This window comes from Amblyomma americanum, chromosome 3 (genome assembly GCF_052857255.1).
Source record: "Amblyomma americanum isolate KBUSLIRL-KWMA chromosome 3, ASM5285725v1, whole genome shotgun sequence".
NCBI lineage: Eukaryota > Metazoa > Arthropoda > Arachnida > Ixodida > Ixodidae > Amblyomma > Amblyomma americanum.
Genome location: NC_135499.1, coordinates 195,097,882 through 195,122,999, shown reverse-complemented (window position 1 = coordinate 195,122,999; position 25,118 = coordinate 195,097,882). Strand labels below are relative to the sequence as shown.

At 45.8% G+C, this 25,118-nt stretch overlaps 1 protein-coding gene across 1 annotated transcript; it reads right to left on the bottom strand.

Moving 5' to 3' along the window:
* LOC144124334 (diuretic hormone receptor-like) lies at window positions 1–24,562 on the bottom strand. Its single transcript, XM_077656968.1, has 3 exons — window positions 24,295–24,562; window positions 6,131–6,216; window positions 1–111 (listed from the first exon to the last, which is right to left on the bottom strand). The coding sequence occupies exons 1-3, from the start codon at window positions 24,560–24,562 to the stop codon at window positions 1–3; spliced, it is 465 nt and encodes a 154-aa protein (XP_077513094.1).
* Window positions 24,563–25,118: the final 556 nt, after the last annotated feature.

Sequence of the window (25,118 nt, the reverse complement as noted above, 5' to 3'; positions counted from 1 at the left end):
TTACTTGAAGTGGGTGAAGATGAAGAGCGTCACGCACAAGGCGACCAGGGATATCAGGGAAAAGACGAGCAGGATGTAGCTCGCTATGGCGGGAATGTTGCTGGGCCCCGACTGCGAATGGAAAAAAAAAGGGGGGGGGGGGGGGGGCGTAAGAGGAGAAACAGCGCACACCGTTCGATATCAGTGACTGCGGATCCGGTGCCTTTGCTCTGCCATTGTTTTTACAGAGGAAAGAGAAAAACTAAAAGCAATGCTCATGCTACCACACGACACTAGAAATGAATTCATTGTCGTTTTTTTTTAATTCTGCAGTCCAAAGTTCTGGCACAATAAAGGGCGGCTTCGTGTAATAAAATACCAACAATTCAATCAAAGAACGCAAGAAGTAAACATAAAGGCAGCACGGTTCCCAGAAACTAAATCATGGCACTGCAGCCTATATTAACAGAATTATTAATGCGACGGCAACTAGATCGCTAATCGACGCGAAAATCTGGCGTCGCTCTAAATGTGGCGGCATTACAAAACCAGCGATCGATCGAAACGATCGAAAAGGGCGTGATGCTAGCCAGTAATATTCAGCACTAGAACTTACAACTGCGCCAACTACAAAGGAATACAATAGATTCAGAGTAGAATTTGAATAGAATGAGAATAAAATTACAATAAAGTTTGGAATAGAAATGCAATAGGATTGCAATATTTGCGCATTATCGGCACGTATGTTCCTAAGGGGCCCCTGGTAATTTTTCACAATTTCCAGGTAGCAACAAAGCGCGGAAACTCGGCAAAGCTATTCCCTTTGCAAAAGCAATTACAAGGCCCGAGAAACTATGAATGTAAAATCCGGAGCGGTAATTCCTTCACAGAATAATTGGGTCTTGATGCACTTGGCGGCGAATAATTTTATTCAGAGACTGTACGTAAGAAAATATACTCAAGTTTATATGTGGGAGCAAAGATTGGGCCTTATGAATATTCGTAAGCATGCCACGTTGATCTCGTACGAAAACTTTTAACAGATGCTACGATGTCAGCCTAATTTATCGCGAAAGGTGGTAGGGAAGGAATTCAAGGCGGCCAGATTTATTCCTGCTTGTAACATCGGCGTAACGTTTAGCTTCGTCAATGGCGATAAAAGATCTGGGCGTTTATACTTCACAAAATTACGGCTGATGCATTGTAGTCGATCCCGCTCCCTTGGGCTCAACAGCTGGAAACGCGACTTGTGAAACAAATTCCTTTACCCTCACATTAGTCTGTCAACAGTAAATATTTCATTCGGTGAATTACCTTGACCAAATATGTAAACATTGAGAAAGAGGCTTTAGAGTCTAGGACTACCAGAGGACCAGCTGGTCCCGTGGGACGAACTGGTTAAACCACCTGTTACAAATGATTTAGAAATAACAGCACAAAATATATTAATGCATAGAGGTGAAGAGTACTAACGCTCGACTACCGTTATAACAGAAAGCGGCTAAGCGCACACATTTACAGAGCGGCTTCAGCCCCTGTTGTGCATTTCCAAAGACACCAACATGGTGCTTGCACTTTTTTCGCGGTTTCAGATGGCATTGAATTTCGATATGAGCAACCTTTGAGTCCTTTGAAGAAACCAATAGGCCTAAAATCATCGCAAAATAGAGGAAATTTCCTTGAAGTGCCAGCTTTCAGTATCCTTTCGAATCATTCTTGAATTTTTTTTTAAATGACGGCAATACCGAGAGAATTGCTGAATTTTCTGCACTTCACTTCATAAGAAGCACTGTGGGATGAAGTCTCTAGCATGCAAGCGAATTCTCGCGCTAACCTATTTCACAATAGAGTAATTATATGCGTATCCTTGTAGACTAATTTATGTAAGGTCATCCTGAGTACGCCCGGAGGTCGTATTCCCTCAGTCGTCTCACCTTTATAAGTGAAAGCGATTTCATAAAAGCGTTTCTGTTACCAGCTGTTGCGGCAGAGACCAACTTTTGGTGACAAAAGACGTGCAGAACAACAAAACGTTGTTATAAAGGGTCACTAACACAGAAAAAAAGTAAACACGTTTTTCTTTTTAGCTGCTAAAAAAGGCTCTCTACGAAAGAATGGATCCGTAACTATTTCAATGGTAAGCAATGAAAAGAAACAAGGGTAAAATTTAACGCGCCATAAATACGAATTGTTAGCATGTTCTGCTCGAGCGCTTAGATAAAAGTTCAAATACAGTGGTGCACGTTATTTAATGCTAACTAAACCATTTCTTATAGCTTTAACAACCGCAGAGAAAAATTTAGCAACCGTATTTCGCTTCGAAACCAAAAGCTCACGGATCACAAAACCTGACCGAGAAAGCTGACCACGTGCGAAAAGAAAGAATATGTTAGGGCAATATTCAATTTTTCAGTGTGCTTTTTATGTTTTGTCTATTTTATTATCTATTTTTCACAAACAAGCTCAGTCACCCAAAGCGAAAACAAAATGAGGGGATGAGGAACCGAACAGTTCCGAAAAAATTTGATTCAAATGTCACTGAACAACCTCAGAGCAATCGTGTCGTTTTAAATTGTTTTCTAAATTTACTCGGGAGGGCTTCGGCTGATGGACTTCGTAGAGAATTATTTCTTCACCTAAACTATTACTCGGCCGCCTCCCAAATCACGTTGCGGGTAGAAAGACAGACGCGAGATTAAAACCCTGAATTGCTGTAATTATTGAATGAGGCGCCGTTGGTCTAAACACTCTTCCTTCTTAATAGCCTTTATGCAGTAATTACCCGCTCATCTCTCATATCTATGAACTGCTGCAGCAAGTGAGGCAAGTTCACCCTCAGTAATGCCCTCTGACCCGCTGGTGAGCTAATGCGAACGCGCAAAGAAAAGTACGACAGGCATGATTCAAGACGAGATATCCAGAAATCAGGAGAATTGCTAATGGCCGATATGGAAGTAATTAGTTGAACTGCTAATGGTGCATCTTCTCTGCTCTAATCATCTTTAGAAATTAGGAACGCACAAATTAAGATAGCCGCGGTCATTTAGAAAAAACCCACATGGCAAATAGGTCACGAAACCATCACGTTATGATCGTCGTTCGAGGAAAGAAAAAAACTGAGAGATTAAGGCAATTACTTTTCAAGTTACCGCCATGAAAGGTTTAAAACTATCTTAGCAGTGGAAGCTGTGACTTCAAGACAGGCTCGATGAAGAGTTTTGAGAATTATCCTTAACTCACCCTTTACAGCGCCTATTAAAATCGGCCACTTCGAACGGTAGATTAAAATGGCCGATTCTGCGTGATCCGGGCCACTTCTCGACAAGTAACGACATCCAGTATGCGGCAAAAGAACTGTGCTTCTGTTTCAGTTAGACTGCTTTCATCAAGCATATGATAAAATATTTCCGCTTCCAATAAAACCTGTCAACGGAGAGATCACTGGTCGCATGGCCTGCCCACTGTGGTGACTCAGTGGTTAGAGTTCTGCCGACGGCTACCGATCCGGAGTACCCGGGTGCGAACCCGACCGCGGCGGCCGCGTATCGGTGGAGGCGAAACGCTAAGGCGCCCGCTGCGCTGTGCGATATCAGTGCACGTTAAAGATCCCCAGGTGGTCGATATTATTCCGAAGCCCTGCACAACATGAACCTCTTCCTTCCTTTCTTCTTTCACTCCCTCCTTTATCCCTTCCCTTACGGCGCGGTTCAGGTGTCCGCCGATATGTGAGACAGATACTGCGCCATTTCCTTTCCCCCAAAACCAATTTTCAGTTTCATTTCCTCCAAGGTGGCGTCCGTGCTCAGTGTTAGCCATTCTGCAGCATTGACACTCGACTGCGTAGATGCAAGCGCCAGCTTTGCGTGGAAAGATAACGTGCGCTTGTCTGATTTTGTTTCGAACAAAGATGACTGCTCCGCCCAGCTCGGGCTATCGGCAGGTGCCCGTCTGTAACTTCCGTTTTCCAAGTTGCCGAGGACATTCGCTGATTTCTGTGCCTCTCGGAAGGTACTGATCATGTTCTGAAAAATTCCGTACCGTTAGAGACGCAGCGGATCGGGGTTTTCCCTAGACGGTCCTGTATCAACCTTGGAACTGCACTGCGGAGTAGTCCAAAATGGTTCGCGCAAGGAGCTGATTTTTTTTTACCGGTGGGAAAGTTCAGCAGTAAACGTTCTGTAACTTTTAATAATCGTTTGTCACAACTTTTTATTTTGTTATTCTCTGACTGGATGTATTTAATATGTTTGTGCGAATTTCGCATATTTCACCAGTAAAAGACTTTTTCTTCATAAGCAATGCACATCCTGTTCTTTCTTTATGTTATTAAAAAGTTGTTTTTTTTTGGCTGCACTATGTTCTGAAATAAACCAATATTTTTTTAAGTTTATGGGCGAATAAATTTTTTTGCAAGACCTCCTGAAATTGCCTGTTTTTCCGCGGTAAGGAAAGAGTTAGTGTATGCTTAACGCCCCACATATGCCAATAATTATAACTTTGAGTGCAAGTTAAACAAGCTTCTGGTCGAAATACCGTGACATAAAATCACGCTTGATGATGACTTGTATCAGCACTTGCGGCGTCTTCGTGTAAGCCCGCTCGTACATTTACTAGAATATATCACGTAACTAAATATACTGGCCTGCGGATGCACTTTTTAACCCCCTAACTTGCGTTTCCTATGGAAAGCCTGGCTGCGCAGACGAAAAAATAAATGGCACTACGAGCCTGACGCTTTTTCGAACGACTAGGGACTTATAGGGTGCGAGGCGTTGTGGGTACCTAGAGATAGCATTTATTTAGTTGAAGCTATAGTTTGTTAATGGTGTGGCAGCTTGTACTAAACTTAATGGCGTACTATCGAAAACAAGAAAGGCTTTAGTGTGTAATTTGTGTCTTCACGGAAAACTACTGCTTCGTTGGATACTTAGATGCAGCGGTGTTTTTTTAAAAATGCCCTAACACACACCATTATACGAAAACTTCGGAGAGTTTTAAGGTCCTCAGGTAATGGGTACACCTGCGAAAATTATCGCAAAAATTTATCCTGCGGAGTCAGATTTACTTGTGGGACTGAAATTCCTCACTGATTTAAATTTCCCTTTACCGACGTAGCTGCCCCTTGTCGACCGTAGTGCCTCGTTGTAGAGCGTTGTGTTGGGAAGGGGTCAGGGACGGCATTGCGTGTTCAGTCGACTTTAGACCGTTTTAGGCCCATCACAGACGCGGTAGTCTGCATGCGTATTGGTCCCGGAAAAGTAGGTGGTAATAATAAAGATATGGACGTCAGCAATGCAAGACCAGCGGCTAATCCATAGTCTAGCATGCGAAGATATATTGGTTGATGCGTCTCATACATTTTAATTTAACTTTCATCAACGAAAATCAAATTAAACCTAATCATGTACGATCAAATAGCTTCGAAGTCTGCTGGCAACCGAAGAATGGCTTTAATAGAGCGCAGATCCCTAAATCAAAACGAAAATCAAATTTATTTCCTCATAAAATTTAATAAACAAGTGGCGCCTATTGGCAGCTATGGCTGCTTCATTTCGGTCTGGGCTCACCTGAAAACAAAATATCTAGACTTTCATAGTTTTCGCTCCTCATATGTTCACCATACCTAGGATGCAAAGTGCGATTCACACTAGAAGAGGTGTCCCTCTGTGATGCTGATCAAACGGGGGTCAATGACATCCTAGTCGAAATCAAGTGGAAGAAATGTGCTTGGGCAGGGCATGTAATGAGAAGTCAAGACAACCGCTGGTCCTTAAGGGTAACAGATTGAATTCCCAGAGAAGAAAATCGTAGCAGGGGGCGGCAGAAAGTTAGGTGGGCGGATAAGATTAAGAAGTTTGCGGGGATAGGTTGGCCGCAGCTGTCACGGGAATGTTAATAGGAGAGACATGGGAGAGGCCTTTGCCCTGTAGTGGGCGTAGTAAGCTGGTGATGATGATTATGCTAGTTCTGCAAACAGTTACGAGCCCCAGCGTTTATTTGCTCCTCCATTTTGCATTTTAGCGCTGACTCCCTATGTCTAGGAACCTATTTTGGTACAAAAACCTGCAAGGCTGACCAGACAACCCATTATAGGAAGACACTGCCGGCAATACGAGCGCGGTGATCGAGCGGTCTTTCGACCGAGACTCACCCGTGGCAGTAGCTCCAAGCACTCGGTGTAGTTGGTCCAGTTGCCCTGCAGCCAGGTGCCGTTGCTGCCGCACTCCCGGTGGGCTTCTGGACAAAGTATTGATGATAATTTGGCTTTAACGGCGCATGCGCACATTAGTCAAAGAACGCTATGAACGAGGGGTCTTAGTACACACGAGTTGGGGCGCGCAACAATTAGGTACGAGCTGGTGGCGACAGCCCATGTCCAAAGTGACGTTTTTCTCACTAGAACGGGAGTGCCATTAACATTGTTAAGATGCTATCACCGTTATCTTGGAGCCAACTACGCGCCATTTTTGCGGGCGGGTTTTTGGGGACGATAATACCAAAGAATAAAGTTCTTTAGAGACATCCTGCGCTTCTGCAGGAAAACCTAGAATAATTGTGGAGAAACGAATTCATTGAGCATTATTGTGAATGCAGGAACGAATGGTCTTTTATCCGACATCGTCAAGCTTTGACACGCTGGCATTTATGTATGACTTACTGAGAAAGTGGTTGTTAGAAAGTGACTATGAAATGTTTGACGGTATCGATATTTGTGTGTTGTTTTTTTTATTTATATAATTCTGAAATTTTGTCCCTAGTCCTACCTGCTTTCCTTTGATGTGTTTTTGAGGCGAGGTGTGCTTATGAATATCTATTATTGCACGCGCGCTTTGTTACTTCAATCTTTGTGTACTTATGCATCCTGTTCGCTGTGACTGCTGGATGAAGCAAGAGCCATTTCCAGGCTGCGCCTTTAGCTCTTGCCTTATTTTTACCCTTCCTCTTGTATTGGCAGGACGAATAAACTACGAACTTCAACTGATTTATTTTTTCCTAACCATTTCACACTTTTTGTGTCCACGTCCCAAGAGTAGAGTGCTAGTGGAATCTCAAGCCTTTCAGCCTCTTCCTCATTTTTATCTGATTCTTTTGTTTCAGTCTGTGCCTGTCATTTTCCAAAACCGAGATCAATATTGACCCGTTCACCCGACTTTAAGCGCTAATAATAAAGTCTCTAATTAAGAAGCCAAGTTTTTCTCGATATTTTGGAAAGTGGGTGGTGGTGAAGGGGACTTAATTCTTCGAAATGTTTTTTTTCCGCCCGCCGTTTGCTTGGTAAAGGTACGTAATTTAATTTCCTTTAATGGGGGCTTAATTAATCTTTGCGTCATGATCACTGCTAGAAAAAAAACTGACTTGCATAACAGGGATAAATTTGAGAGCAATTTGTTTTCTCATTTGCGTATGGCTAGGATTATTTTATTCTCTTGAGGATTTTTCACCGTATTCAAACATTTTCCGCATTACCCGCCCCGATGTACTCTTGTACACCAACATCAATTACTTCTTTTTCATGCCGCTCATTACTTTTTCATGACTTCTTTTTCAGGCAAGAAGGGGGGATACACTTGCTCTCTTCCTTTATAGTTGCATAACAGCTTCAATGCAAAAGGTATACCGCGGCACAAGAACAAAATTTGCGGTTATCTGTTCTAGCACGCGTCTTCAATACGTAGCCTCGCTAACTAGCTAGTATCGCTAAGGCATACTCGCTAACTAGCCGCCGATGTGGCTCAGTGTTCATGGTGCTCCACTGCTGGCCAGAAAAAATCGCGGCAACGGCAGTCGCATTTCGACGGAGGCGAAATGGCAGAGGCCCGTCTACTGTGCGATGTCAGTGCACGTTAAAGATCACTGGTGGATGAAATTATCCGGAGTTCTCCACTACGGCATCTCTCATAGCCTGAGTCGCTTTGTGACGTTAAAACACCATAAACCATAAACAATTCTCGTTAATGCAGGTTGCGTGTTTATCGTTAGCAGCAAAAAAAACAACAACTCATTTTTACTTGATGCATTCGCGCAGTTGGCAAATTTTTGTCTGGTCACTAGAACGGCTACTGTAATGTTGCAAGCTCATATATATAATCAAATACACTGAAAATAAACACTACGTCGTTGGGTAGAGTAAGAAAGCGACCTTTCTGAACGCGGAAAATTCCACTAGCCCGTGCATTTTACTGCGAAGGGACGAGGGCATCATCATCTGTAGCGGTGTTTTTCATCGAGGATCATTCTGAGAATATTGACTGAAAACGCACATAACGCAAACTACATGTAAAACTGACCAAGCGCTCAAGAAGCAGTCGTTGCTTTAGTGCAAGGTTGGTCACAACTTGCCACTTCTGATGGTTACATCGTTTCCTTTGCTTTTCGGCGGGGGGAGAAGATGCATATGTAGCATTCTGCCAGGGAGCAAAGGCTGATTGCCGACGAGAAAAAGTGTTTGGGGAGACTGTGGAGGAAATCTGAGATTTTTCGAGAATTGAGTTGCTCTGCAAGAATTTTCGCGATTTGGGAACTAGACAGAAGGCTAAGTTTATTTACGCTTTAAGAATCATGTGCTCAGAAATTGTGCCGCAACCAAGGGCTAGCTAGCATTGACCCCGTGGCACTCGATCACTTCCCCTGCTGAGGTTTGCCTCATGAGGTAGCTATATGGACAAGGAAACAATGGGCATTAAGACATGGCGCTAGAGTTAAACGAGACTACGCTTTATTAGTTATTAAGGGAGCCACACGCAACCCGCTTTGCCTTGCAAAACATGCGCTGCGCGCGCAGGTTTGCCAAGTAGGTGTACAATGGAACAAAATGTTTCTCAACCATGTCCTAAAGGAATTCAAAGTTGCTACCTTTTTATAAATTTGAAAATGCCAATATTCAAAATCTCTTTTGTTTACTTTCATTTTTGAATAGCTGGCGACTATTTTTACTCTCGTGCTCTCTTTATTTTAATATTTCGCTCGCACTTTTTACCTACGTCTGCTTCTGATGGCATTAGCTCACTGGAAGGAGATGCTGTAAAACAGCTCCTTAGATGGCCATCCTAGAAACCGTTCCTTGTATCACATAGCTAATGGGTGTAGGTCCTCTGCGCAGCTCGCTGAGGACTCGTCGGCAGTCGCATGCGCTTGATTGCAACCTTGCCTCTTTCTGCCAAAAAGAAAAACACATTTATAGAACTACAAAGAATGAAAATAAAAGATTGAAATATTAGAGGCAAATTATTAACAATGCCGCATGCAACATATGTTCTCCGATGGCAATTGTGGCCCAGATAAGAGGCAAACAAACACACGTACGCGGACATACTATGATTACGTTTTTGAGTGTGTGCACATTAGGAATTGCTTTTTTTTAAATAAGAATTTGCGTTAAAAATTAAAATGAAGAACTGATTAAGGGACTGACTGATCTATCTTCGAATGGGTTATCAGGGTACCGACAGAGAATACGATTAGTGTCCCATTCGGAACTGCAGACGTCGCACCGCAACACTACTGGTCATTCCAATGTTCTTCTTGCAATGCAATCCCAGCCACAGCCTGCTTAAAAGAGATGCCTCGCGTCGGGAGCGTCCGGTTGAGGCGATGCTGCTCAGAAGCTCCCAAAATAATTAACCGGCTTAGTGTCATTTGGGTGGTAGTTTATTTGGCAGAAAGAGAAGCTACCTAAGAGCACCCGGCCTTGAAAGTGAAATTGGCTGGTAGTGTTCAATATAGTGAGCTAAACAAAATAACGGTATAGTAAATAGAACAAGCGACTGACCCAAGCATGCAGTGAGCAGCACAGTTACTAGCTACCCATGCAGGCCAGCGGAGAAAAGTGGCGCCAGTGGCGGTCACAAGAACAGCGCTGCAGTAGACTCTTCGTGCGTCGTCTGCTACAACCATATTAAAATACTGGGGTGCGATGCGCGGACGCGGAGTACCCTACACGCAAGAAGTTTTTTTAAGGCGAAAGCCTTTAATGGCTCATACTCGCGGTGACCGTCCATCCGTTACATCCAAGCCTGGAACAGTGCCAGCTGTGCCCCTCCCCCCCACCGACGCACACCCTCCTCGCCTCTCGGCGACAGGTGGCGGCGCAGAAGCGCATGCGCAGCTGCGCATAGCAACAGTGCCGTCACCTGCACCGGCAGGCGGAGCGAGTACGAGCTGCGACGGCGCTCCTTCGCCAGACGTGTCGTTGCAGTCAAGTGAGCGAGCCGGATGGCTCCCAAGCGGCCCAATGATTCCGCACCAAGCGGTTCGGAAAAACGCAGAAAGGCGGATTCCCCTAGTAGCAAACGGCGGAAGATCAATGAAGCAATGAATGGCCACAGGCTCTCGCCGAACACACTTTAAATATTTCCACAGTGTCCTCCTAATTTTTTGTCCTTTTCTTGTTTACTGGTATGTATCTGGCTTCGGCGCAAGCTCTTTGGGTCCAAACTATTTGCTCTCTACCCTGGCTGAGAACCTATTGTTTGTTTTTGCCGCTTGTGGTTCTGGGTCGAAGATGTGTTCTTTGAGCTGTTCCAAGCAGGTGCAGAAAACTCCCACGGTCGTTAATGAGCGCTTCAGAGAAAGTTGACTGCAAATCGTGGATTTGTAAGGTAAGGCGGAACAGATGAGTTCAACCCCGGAACAATCGTACGCAGGAGATCAACGAGCACTTGCGCATGTCGGTTCCTATGAACTAGCTGGAAATGGGATCTATTACCCCCGTAAGAATGTCATAGATGAGAGAGCTGCCGTTCGAGGAAGTTGAACGTGTGCACAAGCGAACTGAGCGAATGAGAGCGAGCACTCATTGGCGCTTTTCAAAATATTTTTTTTTTCGGCCGTGCGTTCCAGGGAATACCTGACAACCCCTGGAACTTTCTGATAGGGCGTGGTTAAGGGTCCTTTAATGACAAAATAACTGCGCGAGCTGAGAGAGGTGTTTTCGTGAATTCGGTTTCGTCATCACGGTCTCGCTACAGAAAGAGAAACCAAGAAAAACCTTGTCAAGATCAGAGGGGCTGATGGTAATTATCGCCCATAATAACAATTCGGGGAAAAAAGCTTGATATTTTAGTCCCTTTCAGGGTTGAACAGCACTTTTGCTCGTGATAAAGTTTCACTGGTGTGGGCGTGCTTCCAATAAGGTCTTGAGCAGGTCGCACTATGGACACCATATGGCACATTTTCCGATTTATTCTAAAAGCGGTAGCGTGCCTTAGTGTCGCACTCAACCTAAGCGATTTCTACTCAGCTTCCCCATCAGTTCAATACACAACACCATTTTCTCTTTGCAGAGTTAATCTTGTTCGCCTCTCTCTTTTAATATCATTTGCCATTCATCTATTCCCCCCTCCTTTTTTTTAACCTTACAGATCATACTAAATAATATTCTGCTCTTTTGAATATTAGTTTGTTATTGTGTTTTTGCTTCGTTTTCATCACCTCGTTCACTCTGAACGCTGTCTTGAAGCAGAGCACACTTCTGGCTCCGCTGTGCAGCGGCGATTCTTTGCCCAGAGCGGACCGCGCAAACTTGGGCTTGATCTTGCATCGGCGATACGCGAAGCGTACAGTTTCCTGCTATGCACTTCCGCACTTACGAGCTAATAGAAGAAGAAAAACGAAAAGAACCTTTATGGCTGCGCTCTTTATCAAAGGAAAAAAGAAATGGTGCAAACCACGCATAAACATCACCATTCGGGATATCCGGCGATTCATCTTTTCTTCCTCTTTTTACTCGAAGAGTGGCAGTGTGTTGGTTTGAAGAAAAGAAAGATCCGACAGGGATAAGGCTACGGGTGTTGTCGGGTAGGCCTGTCTTGACTCTCTAGGGGACCGCCAACAAGAGCGATTTCTCAGGACGCATGGGGCTGTTCGAGCAGCAGTGCCATCGGTGAGAGTCGCTTGGGGGCTCTACAGCTACGCAAAAGCCGAGCTGTGCTTAACGGGCGCCGGAAGCACACGGCCATTTCTCACGGCAGCGCCACAGCAAATGCAAATCCGCCCCTTCGCCAAAGTATACACCGGTTTGAATTGATTATGCTCGGTGAGCCTTACTCTCCGTAAGTTCAGGTTGTGCCCAGGAATTAGGGATGCGTTTTAAACGACGGTACGAAACACTAACCAGAGTTTCGTAGTAAAAGCGCGAGACGGGTGCCTACGCGAGGCACTGGTCTAAGAGACAAGCCGGGAAACTGAATCAATTCGGAACGCCTAGCTGAATTGTGAACAATGCCGTCACGAAAAGCATTTGAACCACAGCGAATAGTTGCAGCATGCAGGTGTGTTAGAAGTGCATAACTGAAGAAAGCAACGTCGGGTATAACGTGTCTCCAACTCAAGACTTTGCCACTAATAAGTTAGTGCCTTCACTATAAAGCTTGACATGCTTGTGGGTCCCATTCTCGGCAAACTAGCATGGGCATCGTTCGGAAGCCGCGGCGAACCTGAAGTCATTAAGGAGAACTTTGGAAAAACTTAATTTATTAGGCAAATCCGAAAATGAAGGAAAACTTATCCGAAACAACCCGAAATTTTCCGTCCGAGTAGTATCCAGCAGAAGAATAAATTTCAGAAACTCTTCGCTCCCCTAGAGCCTAGTGATGCAGAAATGCAGTGTGGGACCATCTTCTGCAAGATTGTAGACCAACACAAATATGGAGTAAATGAGGTCGCTTACGCTATGTTGCGTAAGCCGCGAAACTCAGTCAGTGGATTCTTAAACGTTGTATGTTTCTAGAGCGAAAGTTCTTTATGGAAAATTTTCCGCGAAAGAGCCACGCATGACGCCAATCACGCGTTTAGCGGCACCGCCACGGGGTGGCGCTCTGGGCGCTCACCTAGCACGCGGCGAAGCGAGAAAGTGAAGAGGGGTGCATAAGCCGCTGCGATAGCGTAAACATAGCATGGCGTATGGAGCTAAGCGATTGAGTAACGAGATCCGCACGGGTAAGAGGGGAAACGAGCAAGTGTGGCGCCGGGCTTTCTTTGCCAATAATAAGGGGCAGAGGGAGAGGTGACGTCGACACCGTATGTGGTAATGCTTTGTGTACCAATGAGCGTGCAGAGAGATCTACACTTCCTACTGAGACTTTAAAGACTCCAACGAGTTTCCATAGACACGTATACAGGCACTGACGTTCACTGCACGAACCAAGTGGAGTAGGTGTGAAAAGTAGTGACGTCACAGCAGGGACATGAACAATGGGTGAGACGTTGCAGATACGAGTCAGGGAAAAGCGCGGTAGATTTAGCTCAATCCAGCTATTCACGCAGCATAGCGCGAAGGCTGCGCAATCTTTTTATACGTCTGGTCCTTTTATCTCTTCCTTAATTCCTTCCTTCTCAGATATGGTCCAAGTGGCAAACCACTAAGGGTACACTGCTATACCCCGTTTCCTCGTAACTACTTATAACCACTACATAAACGCACATGGAGCGTTCGAGAGGTGTTTAGAAGCACTTGGCGGCGTCTTACGACCGCATGTCCCACCCGATGGCGACCATTGCATCGAAGAACACAAAGGCCTGGCGCTTCTACAAGATCATAAAGTACGAAGTGGAGGCCAGGTGAACATTAACATGTCTTCTCAGAATGAAAATGTGAGCATTATTCCCTCGTTTAAAAGATAATGTAACTGCAAAGTGAGAAGGTGGAAGGTGGAAAGCGGAAACTTTCCGGGACCGCCAATAGTTTCCAGTCTTTTTCATCGCCTAAAAGGCAAACACAGGAAGCTGTACATGACTTTGGCCGAACGCATCTACCAACAATTGCTGCAAATTTACCTCTCAGAGGACTACACGGAACGGAAACGCAAATCGCAAAAGAAAACAGGAAGAAAGTAGCCGAAAATCGACAGATGGCCAGCACTGTCTGGCCGACCTCAGAAGTGTGAAAACAGAAACAGGAGGTGGGCACAGTAAAACCGTGGTGGCTCGTGGTTGCTAAAAGGCAAACAACTTGGACAACCTTCAACCGGAAAGGCTGTTTCATGGAGTTGGTTAGGTTTGGTTTATGTGGGCTTACCGTCCCAAAGCGACTCAGGCTATGAGGGACGCCGTAGTGAAGGACTCCAGAAATTTCGACCACCTGGCATTCTTTAAAGGGACACTGAGGAGAAATCGAAGTTGGCTTGTATTGATAGAATACCAGCTCCTGATCACAAAAACGCTACTCTTACTGAAAACAAAGCTCTTGTAAGGTAGAAAATAGCAAGAACCAAAATACAGGTATCGCCACCACAGGCCAATCTCGCAAGTACAAGCGTGGTGACGTCTTAGGACAAGAGACGCCACCTTGGAGGAAATTTCCTTCCTACATGAGCCGCGAATCTCTGAGGCTGACAAAGGAAGGTTGCGCGGTTCAATATTGAAGTAAGTTTTGTTTTAAAAACGATAGTGCCCTTTTATCACACAAGGAAGGCAGACAAAAGACAACCTGAATGTTGGAAGCAAAGAAAACCGATGCTTGGCGGCGCCACAGGCGGCCAAGAGAGTTTCGATTTTTTATGGTGCTTTGCGTCTATGAGCTTTACGTGCCCCATGGTTTTGTTTTTGACGCGCCTCGATTTACAAGCGCCGAACAGCAGAGGAACTCCAAGTACCGCTCCAAGTGCTGGTTAACCTTTGAAGGGGCCTGTTAAGGCTTGTGAGATGATCGCCACGGTCGATGAAAAACTATGATGGCACGATGGTCGGTGATCGTACAAGGCAGCCCTTGCGTCTTCGCACGCTCGCCCGGCGAAACATTCCCGGCTGAGCCAGTCAACTTCAAACTACTTAACGGAAATCGTTTATTAGGGACGGGATCGAGACAAGGTACAAGGCAGTTAAGAAAAAAAAATTGCTGATGGCCTAGCTCTGTTAGGCCAGGATATACGTAGCGATAGCGCGGAGATTTCTGCATCGGAAGAGTGCATTCGCTATATGCGCCTTTATTAATGGTTATACCTTGAGCCGTCGTGCCGGAGTGATAGCGTCTCCGCCTCAAACGCCAAACGCCCTGGTTCGATCCTGAGCCTCGGCACAAGATTTCTTTTTTTATTCAGTGAGCGGTCGGGGGGTTTCAGTGGCTCCCATAGATGCCGCCACCGAATACGTTGGTCAGCGCTGAAGCGCAGGCTCTGTTAAGGCTCGTTTATGCTCCGGCGTTATGCGCGCGCGCGCTCTGCACGGCGACGTCACGTCGGCCAAAGCGAGACCTTCTATATTCCAACTACGCTTGATCGCCGACGCGTTCGGCGGCTTCGGCGCACTCTAACCGCACTGGCGGCGACTTGGAGCATGTCTCTATTTCGCGCCGAGTGCGCCAGCCGCCGCGGCCCGGCCAGACTGATTCGACTCCGCGGAGAGGTACGCGTTGCGACGTAATTCAATAGCTTCGGCAGTTGGGCGGAGCTGTTCTTTTCGAGCTCTCGGCTAATTTAATCCATTCACAGTACACATCTGAAGGTAAATGCAAGTGGGCGAGAGAGTCCGATCCAGTGGACCCGTTGGATCTGGCGGGATTAAGCTGTTGAAGCGTCGTGCGCCGGCTTTAGTTTCAAGCCGCCAACTTTAAACGCGACCGCCCTTGAGCACCCGTCCGTTTTTTGTGGCAAAAAAATAAATAAATAAATAACTTGGCCCTTCCGCGCCGTTCAAAGAATCACAAACCATTGGCCCCAAATCCCCGGCCAGCCTCCGATGGGCGCAACACGCCGACCTTGTCCTGGCCCCTCGCGACTGCCCGCACTGGAGTTATGATATTTAGTTTGCAACGGCAGCTCACTGAGGAAGGGGGAAACGACCCGCCGGCGCCTAACCTAACCGTGCTTCCTCTAAAGCATCGCGCGCTCTGTGGGGCTGAGGTCGCTGAAATGCAGGCCGGAGCTTTTGCGAGAACTACGTCGTTGGGTTCGGGAACGGGATCCATCGTAACGCTGGCAAGACGCCGGTGCAAACGTAAACGAAGCGACGGTGGCGACCCCCGATAGATGCCTTGAATGTGCGGCGGCGGTAGCTTTCATTCCGGCAGCTGCTAGACCGCACCGGCAGCCGCCAGAAATCACGGAGTCTGCGTTTACGTCACGTATCACGTCACTCCGTCTTGTGACGTCATAAGAGTTTTCCGTCACGTCATAAGAGTTCTCGAGTTTGAATCAGAGCGGCGGGAAAAACTTTCAACTTCCAATCCGAATTTCTTTGAAATAAATGCATCTTTCGCTCTTGGACAAGCGGCAACAAAGCCATGAAATGCCTATCTCTCAGATTTTGCTAGCAAAAAAATCTGATACAGTTCTCCTCAGTGTCCCTTTAACGTGCAGTGACATCGCACAGTACACGGGCCTCTAGCATTTCGCCTCCATGAAAGTGTTCACCATGTCGGAAATCGCATTTTATGTTGCGTCAGGACAAGGCTGTGTTTCCGCAATGTCTTAAGCGTAAAGCGCTTTAAAGTTAATGAGGCTAGGAACAAAGTAAAGTTAACAGAAGAAAACGTGAAATAAAAAAAAGCCATCAATGGGACTTCGAAGCAAATGGAACGTTCTCCGGAGTGTAGGAATCACTTAAGCGTCTGCGATCACTCAAATCGACGGCACTTTCGCTAAAGAAACATTAATAAGACATGTTTTTCTTTATGTACGCTTAGACTGTCCGACTGTGTTCATGGAAGAGATGTGCTCTGCACTTGTACTGAAACGAACATGCCTGCGTTATAACTGTGCCTCAAGGAAATGGCGATGAAAAGAAGAACGGGCAGAAAAAAGAAAAGATAGAGGTCGGTAATCCAACAGTAGGCGCTATTTCGGATCTCAGGTGATTGCTGGGCACCAAAAAAAAAAAGAAATATGAATCCTTGTGCACAAGGTTTTGTCTAATAGAAGCAAGCTATGACGAGTAAGTACAAGATCTCGTTCATCTTTCCTGCATACACTTCCCTCCGTTGATCCACCGGCTTTTATTTATGTACTGCTGCTGCTGCAAAATGCAGCTGTGCTGCAGGAGGGCTCTCTGCGAAACTGACTGATTCGTGTCCGCCTATTCAGGGACAACTACAAAACAAAGCAACGAGAGGCAACTGCTTACTGCGACAGCTGGCGCATTCCTAATGCGCCCCACCGGCGTTGGCTGAATCGGTGTTACGCAGCTTGGCAGCAGCTTTATAGGGACGTGTTTTTCTGGGGCTTTCGTGACTCGCAATTTCGCTGCGTGCGTTGGCATTGTTCTTGCGGTCTTTAGGCTGAATAAGTCAGAAGCAAGGCCTGATGCCGAAAATATTTTAATATCCGCGGAAAACATTCGAAACTATGCTTTGGGATACTGTAACCTTTGTTTCAAAATGTCATCGTTAAAGCTGATGTTGATGATGGTAATGATACTAGCGACGATAGTGGTGGTAATGCGGATGAAGATAATGGGTTTTCGTACAGAAATGTCTGGCACGGACGTTTAATTTCGGAAGCGAGAAATGACATTGGGCGACGAGAAAGTCTTGCACAAATTTCGATTGCTCATGCACAATCCCATAGGAACAGTGGCGTGCCGACATCGACTACTGTTATTAGGGGTTAAAAGGGCTGCCATTTAAAAAAAACTTCCTTGTTTCTTGATGTACCCTACAAACGAATAGCGACGACAGCCCACACAGTGCGTGCTCTGCTGCACACATACTATACGAAGCCACACTACCCGAACACATGCTATAGAACTATACAAAACTCATTGCTTCACTAAGCAGGCACGTGATAACTGAACCCTGCCGCTAAATTTATGCAATGGACACTAACTACGTAGGGTGTTTCCAAAAACCTAATTGAAATGTGTGCATTTGATCGCGGTTGGTTTTGTGCCACGGTTATGCATGCCCACCCCAAGCTCGCTGCCACCATGGCAGCGTCTTCTACGGTACTTAACTGCTAAGGGCAAGGATGCGGGGAGAAATTTGGCCTTTGTGCCCTCCGGCGTTTGCGTTGAGACCATGAATGCACTGACACCGCACAGCACGCGGGGCTAAAAAGCACCCGTGTGCTGTGCAATCTCAGTGCGCGTTAATGATGCCCAGGTGGTAAAAAAAATGTTTGTAATGCTTTCATTGTATAAATGAGGTCTGTTTAAACGAAAGAATAAATTTCCACAGCACCATCTTGCGCTCAAAATTTTTATTGCTGAAGTAACAGTGCTGCACAAAGCCAAAGATTTTTCAACTATATTTTTCATCGACTCTACTTCGACAATCAGAATCTCCGCGATCAAGTCTTTGCATGCATGCTTAAGTTTCTGAGGCGTCACAGACAATATTTCTGCACCCATTTTCTTGGGCATCCCTTTTGATAAACTTATGCTGGAGTGCGATGAGGTCTTCTCGAAGCCAGCTGTGAGGACGTTCCGTCACAAACACTGTTATGACCTTCCTAATGCCGCTTTAAATGAATAATAGATGAACAAATGAGTTTAAAGAGACGAAATACTCCGGCGCCGACGACAACACCTTTTATATCACGAGAAAACGCTTCTACGTACGGCTAACCCTTTAACATTGAACGACGAGATTTCTATAGGGGAAGTTCACTTAGGCTTTTCAACGTTTTCCATTTGTCTGTTCGCTAAAGTGTGCGTGGACTCGTCTCTGGAAGGCTACACTTACTTCACACACTTGTTTTAAGAAGTTCATTCGCGCAGACCGTTTCCAAAGCAGAGCGTGGCAGAAATAACCCGCGGCCGGCGAGGAGTTGAGTGCGGCACGGCAAGCCTTAATAACAAAGCTGTGAATACTAGCCGCCAGAATTAAAATGCATGACCTGCAGCCACTATATACGCATCCTTCGCAATGCTTCGCACAGGCCCCGCAGCCACTAACCGTTTGTCTAGCTTAGCACCGCTTTCATTAGCTCGTGCTTCTCAAACCATTCCGCCCACGACGCCGCACTGTTTCTTGTTCCGCTTTCTCGCCGCTCTTAATCCCGTTGCAAAGACTGCACCTATTTTCCTAAACGATTATATGAGCAGCCAACTCCCATTGCGCAAAATACAATGAAAAGTTAGGTCCATATACTCGGGAATAAAAATATTATGTGTGCAGTTGCTTTGCCGCAGACACAACAGATGAGAACGACTAGGATGTTTTTTTTTTTTGGCAATGTGGAAATGACAATGGCAACACTTCTTCACCTGCACCGCACTACAACTTCCTCTAAACCACAAGGCCCCTCTCCGGAATCGAGCTGTCGCGGACAGGGTTTACCCAGGAGAGGCTGCCTCATACAACCATCGCTGTAAAAGAAAAAGTAATTAACATTGCCCGCGTTTTCCTCTGCCTGCCCCCCCCCCCCCCCCCCCCGCCTCACCCTCATCCGAGGACGGCAATTTGAAAACGCTTGTATGTGTGCCTAGAGCGAGCGAAAGGCGGTACTTTGTAGATGAGAAATGAGTGTTCTTTAGAAGAGGGAACTATATATATGGCGCGCGGCTCACCTGCGACTTAGTGGAGACTAGTGGCCCGCGTTGCGGGCATTGTTTCGAAATTGACTTCGAGACCAAGCAGCTCATGATTCAACCTAGGCACCGAATTCCACCTTCTCTGAAACTATCTCGAAGCGCCCCACTAGGCAGGATGGAAGTGGGAGGAATTACATAGCGGCAGCACTTTTCCTGGCTGCCGTATCGCATGCGCTACTCTAGAATGCCAGGATTCTCATGACGCAAGTGGGAGAAAGTTTTTGAGACAGAGTTAAAGAAAAAAGTTTTCTTTTCATGCAAGCTAGAAAAACAATGGTTGGACTAACTGGAAAGTGAGAATCAAGGCCACATCTTTTCTCGCCGACAAAGAAAGATAAACGGGTGCACGCTTGATTGCACTAGAACGCTGCACTCAGAAAGTTTCACTGCTACTGCCAAAAAAACAAACGGTTACGTAGGCATTCCGGGATCAGCAGAAGCAGCACCATCTTATGCTGATGACGATGATAAGGAATTTTTATGGCGCAAGCGCATCTGCGGCCAAAGAGCGCCAAAGCACCAGGTATTTTTTCGTTTCCTCCAGGTCGCCTCAAAGACCCATTTCCCAATTACTTCACCCCAGATAAGCCAAGCACCAGACCAGGGGAAGCTTGTACCCATTGTACTACCGGTGGGTACCCGACGGCACTGGGGATCGAACCCCGCACCTCCTTCACTCAAGTCGGATGCTCAACCATTAGGCCACCCCTGCTTTTTTTTTTCTTTACTGAATAGACCACCGCTGCGGTCCATCTCATGCACTTCATCGAGACTAATTCTGGACATGATGGTGAAAAGGTGGTTTACAATAGCTTCCCCAGCGGAGTGGTTTCATTAAGCTGTCCGTAACAATTGTCCTAGCTGGGAACAAGGTCCGTGAACTGCAAATTAACGACAGAGCGACGAGACAGCAAACTTTTGTGATAGAACGTCTCTTCGTATGCAACAAGTCTGCATAGGAAGGTCAGTTATGGTAATTACGAAAGGTCAAGGTAAAACCGCAAGCGGACCGCCTTCTATGTAGAATATTTATTATTGTTTAATTTAATGATTTCGCCGCCGAAACTGTACCTCTAAACGACAACGTTTCATTTATTACCTATCGGTCACCGAAATAATAAAGCAATAAAAACAATTCGATCACAATGCTGGCTAACCTAAACATTAAAAAGCCAACATCAACATTTCGTTAGTGCTGGAAAAATTGCCGCAGTTGGCTTGTCTGAAATGAGCAAAAATTATCATTTAATACTTTTTTGAGGAGAAGCCCGAATAGCAGAAAACCAAAATCGAAGGCCTCGAAACAATTGGAAGGTTCAGGGACAAAAAAAAGAAGTTTATATCTGGCGAATTTCTTCGCATTTTACCCACAAAATTAATCAGAAAATGAGAGACTAAGTATTTTTGGACGCTGGATGAAAGTCGCACATTCGGGCCTCGTTTCATTCACGGAGCTTGCTCGCAGTGACAACAAACATGTTTACTGGAAACTTCTGGCTACTGAGAACGCGCTGACGCCAAACTTTGTATGTAAGACTCATTTAGGAACCAGTAAACAGCGTGCAAATGGTGCGCAGCGAATTCGCGACACTGGGCCGCAACGCGATAATGAGGGCAAATAGTGCGACCCGGCAGAGCGCCCGTCCCATACGGAACAAAGGGGTGCAGGCAAACACTATTCCGCACAAATACTGACTCATCTGGGAGGACAGGAGCGCTTTACTTTAACGATTATTATCAAAGAACTTCCAGCGTTCACGGGGGCATTAAAAAGTTGCACAAAACACCGACCTACCAAGAACGTAGCCCTGTTTTTTTGGGCGCACACGACACTCAGCCTCATTTTGCAGCGGGATACAGGCAAGGGGTGGAAAGCACAAGCATTAGACAGCTAAAAGGCTTCCAACCTTGCGCTTCGTGTCGTTGTTTTCGCGCTGCTCTTTCCTTCTACCTTTTTTTTTCCTTCGTTATGACGCGCTTGCAGACGAGATGAGATGATTAACGCAGAGACTTAGTCAACCAGTGCATGGCTTAAAGCGCATAAAGAGGCAAAAGGCACTGTCCACAGAGCCGGCGACGAACGGGCGGCTGCCGCTACTATGGCATCATATGAAAGGCGCCATCGGCAGACGTCCGGTAGAGTCTCGCCGATAGAAGCAGATCCATACGGAGTGCGTGTCAAGTGTAGGGGATCACCTGCCACCGACACCATTGGAAAAGAAACCGGGGAGTGGACTGCCCGAGCCCCATTCTGATGGGGTCTGAAAGACACAGCTCAGATGAATCCTGCATCTGGCTCGTGCGATGTTCTTGGCTTACTTCTGAAGCATCCGAGAAACGACCTTAGCAGAAAGGGAGATTGAGGCAGGGATGACCCGAGACCTTCGCCTTTCATTAACCCTTTGACGCAGATAGATACCACCCTGAGCACAAGCATAAAACATTTTTTTGAACGTTCACCGATATGAACAGAGCCTGTTACTAAGCTCAAGAACATCGATGAAGTACGGGTACTTTTGTACCACACATCTAAACTTCGCAACGTTTAGGCGGCAGCATAGACATTAGTAGAGCTTTGGGCAGAAATAGAGTTTAGAAGGAACACTTTGTAATTAAAATACCTTATCTGGCTGCACGAAATGAGCTGTGAATTCTCGTTTTGTTCCAAAAAAACAAACCACAGGTGCATTGCGAGCTGTGGCATACCTTCCATAAATATTTCAGTGAATTTTAAAGCAGACATTTTGCCGTTTATCAGGCTCGGATAGATGGCTGGTGGCTTCCGCAAGTCCATTTCCTCGGATGAACGTTATCAAGAAGCGAAATATTCATCTTTATTCGCATTGGTCCTGATAATAGCTTGGCTTTGCGCATACAGACAAAAATAAGATATGATACATGAGCCACCTTTTTGTTTTTCTAATATATCTCGTGTTTTTGAAAGTACAAACTGCAGAAGATCAGCCGACCGGCGCAAATGCCATCCTTCATCGTGTTTCTTTTTATTTTTGTAGAGCGGAATAATATAAGCACATTTATATTCACTTCCTTAATTTGAAAAAATGTCACCAGAAACCAAAGTAAGAAGTACTTTGCGCTAAGACGGCTTTCTTTCCTCAGTTTCAATAAGGCGAACCCTGAGTTTCTCTAAGAATTCGTCAGCTTGTTTTGTTTCTAATTTTCATGATGGCAGAAAGGAATAAGAGCACGCTGAACATAACAGCAATTACAGTAAATTCGTCTGCAACAAAAGAACATTGCTAAATTGATGACCTCCTTGAGACTGAGAGTGTTACAGCTCTACTTCGCCGCTTATTAAGGAAACATCCGGATATCGTTATTGCAGCTGTCGCTGTTGGTGCTGCTTCTTTTCATTTAGTTTACATTTACTGATATTCTCGAGCCTTTCAGGCTCTTAACGAGGGGGGGATGCCAAGTGCAAGAAATTAGAGCTTATATTGCAGTCGGATCTCGATAATTGTTTCTCAAGGAACACTGAAGTTTGCTTTAGAATCTGACCGAGTTGGAATTGTAATACACAGAATGTAGACGCGACCAAAGCTTTAGTTCGAACAAGGAACTAATTAAAAGTAAGCTTGTTCTAATTAACGAGATTCCACTGCACAATAATAAGACCGTGAAACATCTCATGAGACAAGCGAATTTAACGAACAAAAAGCCCACGCGCTAAACACAAACAAACATCCCCTAGGACTAAATAACAAAACTCAAAGACAGGCATAATTTGCAGCAAAAGTTCTCTAGTTGTTTCTTGTGTGCTGTGCGATGTCGGTGCACGCTAAAAAACCACAGTTGGTCGAAATTTCCGGAGCCCTTCACTACGGCGTCTCTCATAGCCTGAGTCGTTTTGGGACGTTAAATCATCACAAACTATCTAGTTGTTTCTTGTACAAGCAGCCGTTTGTTACTGCTCCACCCTACGAATAATTGTATAGAGACCCGTGCACTGTCCACAGTGGCTCCTCGCAGAAATGCAGAGACTACTACTGCAAGCTTCGTTTCAGGAGTGGCTGACGTATGAGCGTTTTATTTGGCTCGGTTTTTGTTAAATCGAGAATTCCCGACCAGAGTCACAGATTTGCGCGCCCGTTCTGCTTCCGAGCGGGTCCTTGAATGCTTTCCACGTGTGGGAATTGCAGGCGTCGGATCCACACACACACACATGCGCAGCCACTCGTGCAATATTTAAAGTACGTCGGCCTCCGACGAAATGACGCTGCGTGCATCCAATGAGGCCAAAACTGAAGGCGCATTCACTGCATCAAGAAGCGTGTGACTGCTGCAATTAAGGGCACCGGCTTATGTCGGTTAGTGCTCTCGCAAGTATTTTTTGCCGGCCAGAATAGTTCAGCGCAATAAGCCGGAACTGAGTCCACACAGATGAATGCGAGTCATGATTAGCGTAATTTATTACTCAATATACTAAAGAATAATTTATCACCCTGGCTATTTTAAATTTTTTAACGACTTAGGAGAACGTGGCTAGGATATTATAGAGGAAAGTAAGCTATTTTTTTTTTTCAAAGAAACATTGGGGTTTTTCATCTACTGTACTGCACCGCTAAAGTGTTCTTTGTTAATTCGTTTTTAAATCAGCAGCTAAAAGCGAAGGTACTGCGCAAAATCAGTTCGCAAAACACACAATGTTGATTTCGCGAATCGCATATTCGGAAGCGGGCACAACGGCGTTGAACATAACGCTCAACATATTCAACAGCCTGAATCCATGGGCTTCACAGGGTGCTTTGAAAGTTTTCAGACAGAGCAGAGCTAATACGGCCACTGGCTGTCATCGTGCACATCATCCGTGTTCTATATAAGCCCACTCACCTGCTCCCCAGCGCACGTCGTGCTGCGTGTAGTTGAGCCTTCCGAAGACCTCTCGGCAGGGCAGCGTCAGGATCTTCCCTGCCTCCACGGGCGGCCAGCAGTGGATCGAGTCCCACACGGGCGGGCAGCGGGGAGGAGACGCGGCCGAAGGGGAAGAAGGTGACGACACCAGTGCCTGTGCCCCTGCGGAGATGAAAGTGGCGAGCCGGTGCTCCCTGAGTGAGTGAGCCACCACTAAATCGAAAAAAAAAATGGCGTGCTGGGTCATGCCTATGTATCTAACGGCAATCAATCTTCTTTTATGCAGTGAACCAGTCATAAGCTTTTGCTACTTCACATCCGCCCTCCTCTACATACTCCTGGACCTGACAGTTTGGTACCTGAACTTAATGCTGGAAGATCCAGACCGAAGAGTATCCTGGGAGGGGCACCGTGTCTTCGTCAACCTGCCAGATCGCTATGTAAGAGAAATGATTGGGAGCAGGTGGGCATGGTTGAAGACAGTGTCTGGTTCCAGAATGAAGTTATTGCCTTAGCTCTAGCCGTCATCTACGAGACTACTCAACTAAGAGACTTTGGCAAATTCATAAGCATCGTATGGGTTGCGTTATCAATCATTCGAGTTTTCGGTCGAGCTCTAATCTACTTGGTAACCAGCACTCCTAATAACGCTGTATTTATTTCGAAAAAAATTTCTTCAAGAGATTGTTGCCTCACTCGCACGCAAAATGCGTAGCCAAATGCACATGCAAATTTCCATGAAGCTCGAGACTACTGCAACCTGGCAGCTAGCTAGATACTGCAGCGTAGGTAGGTTTTGGGGA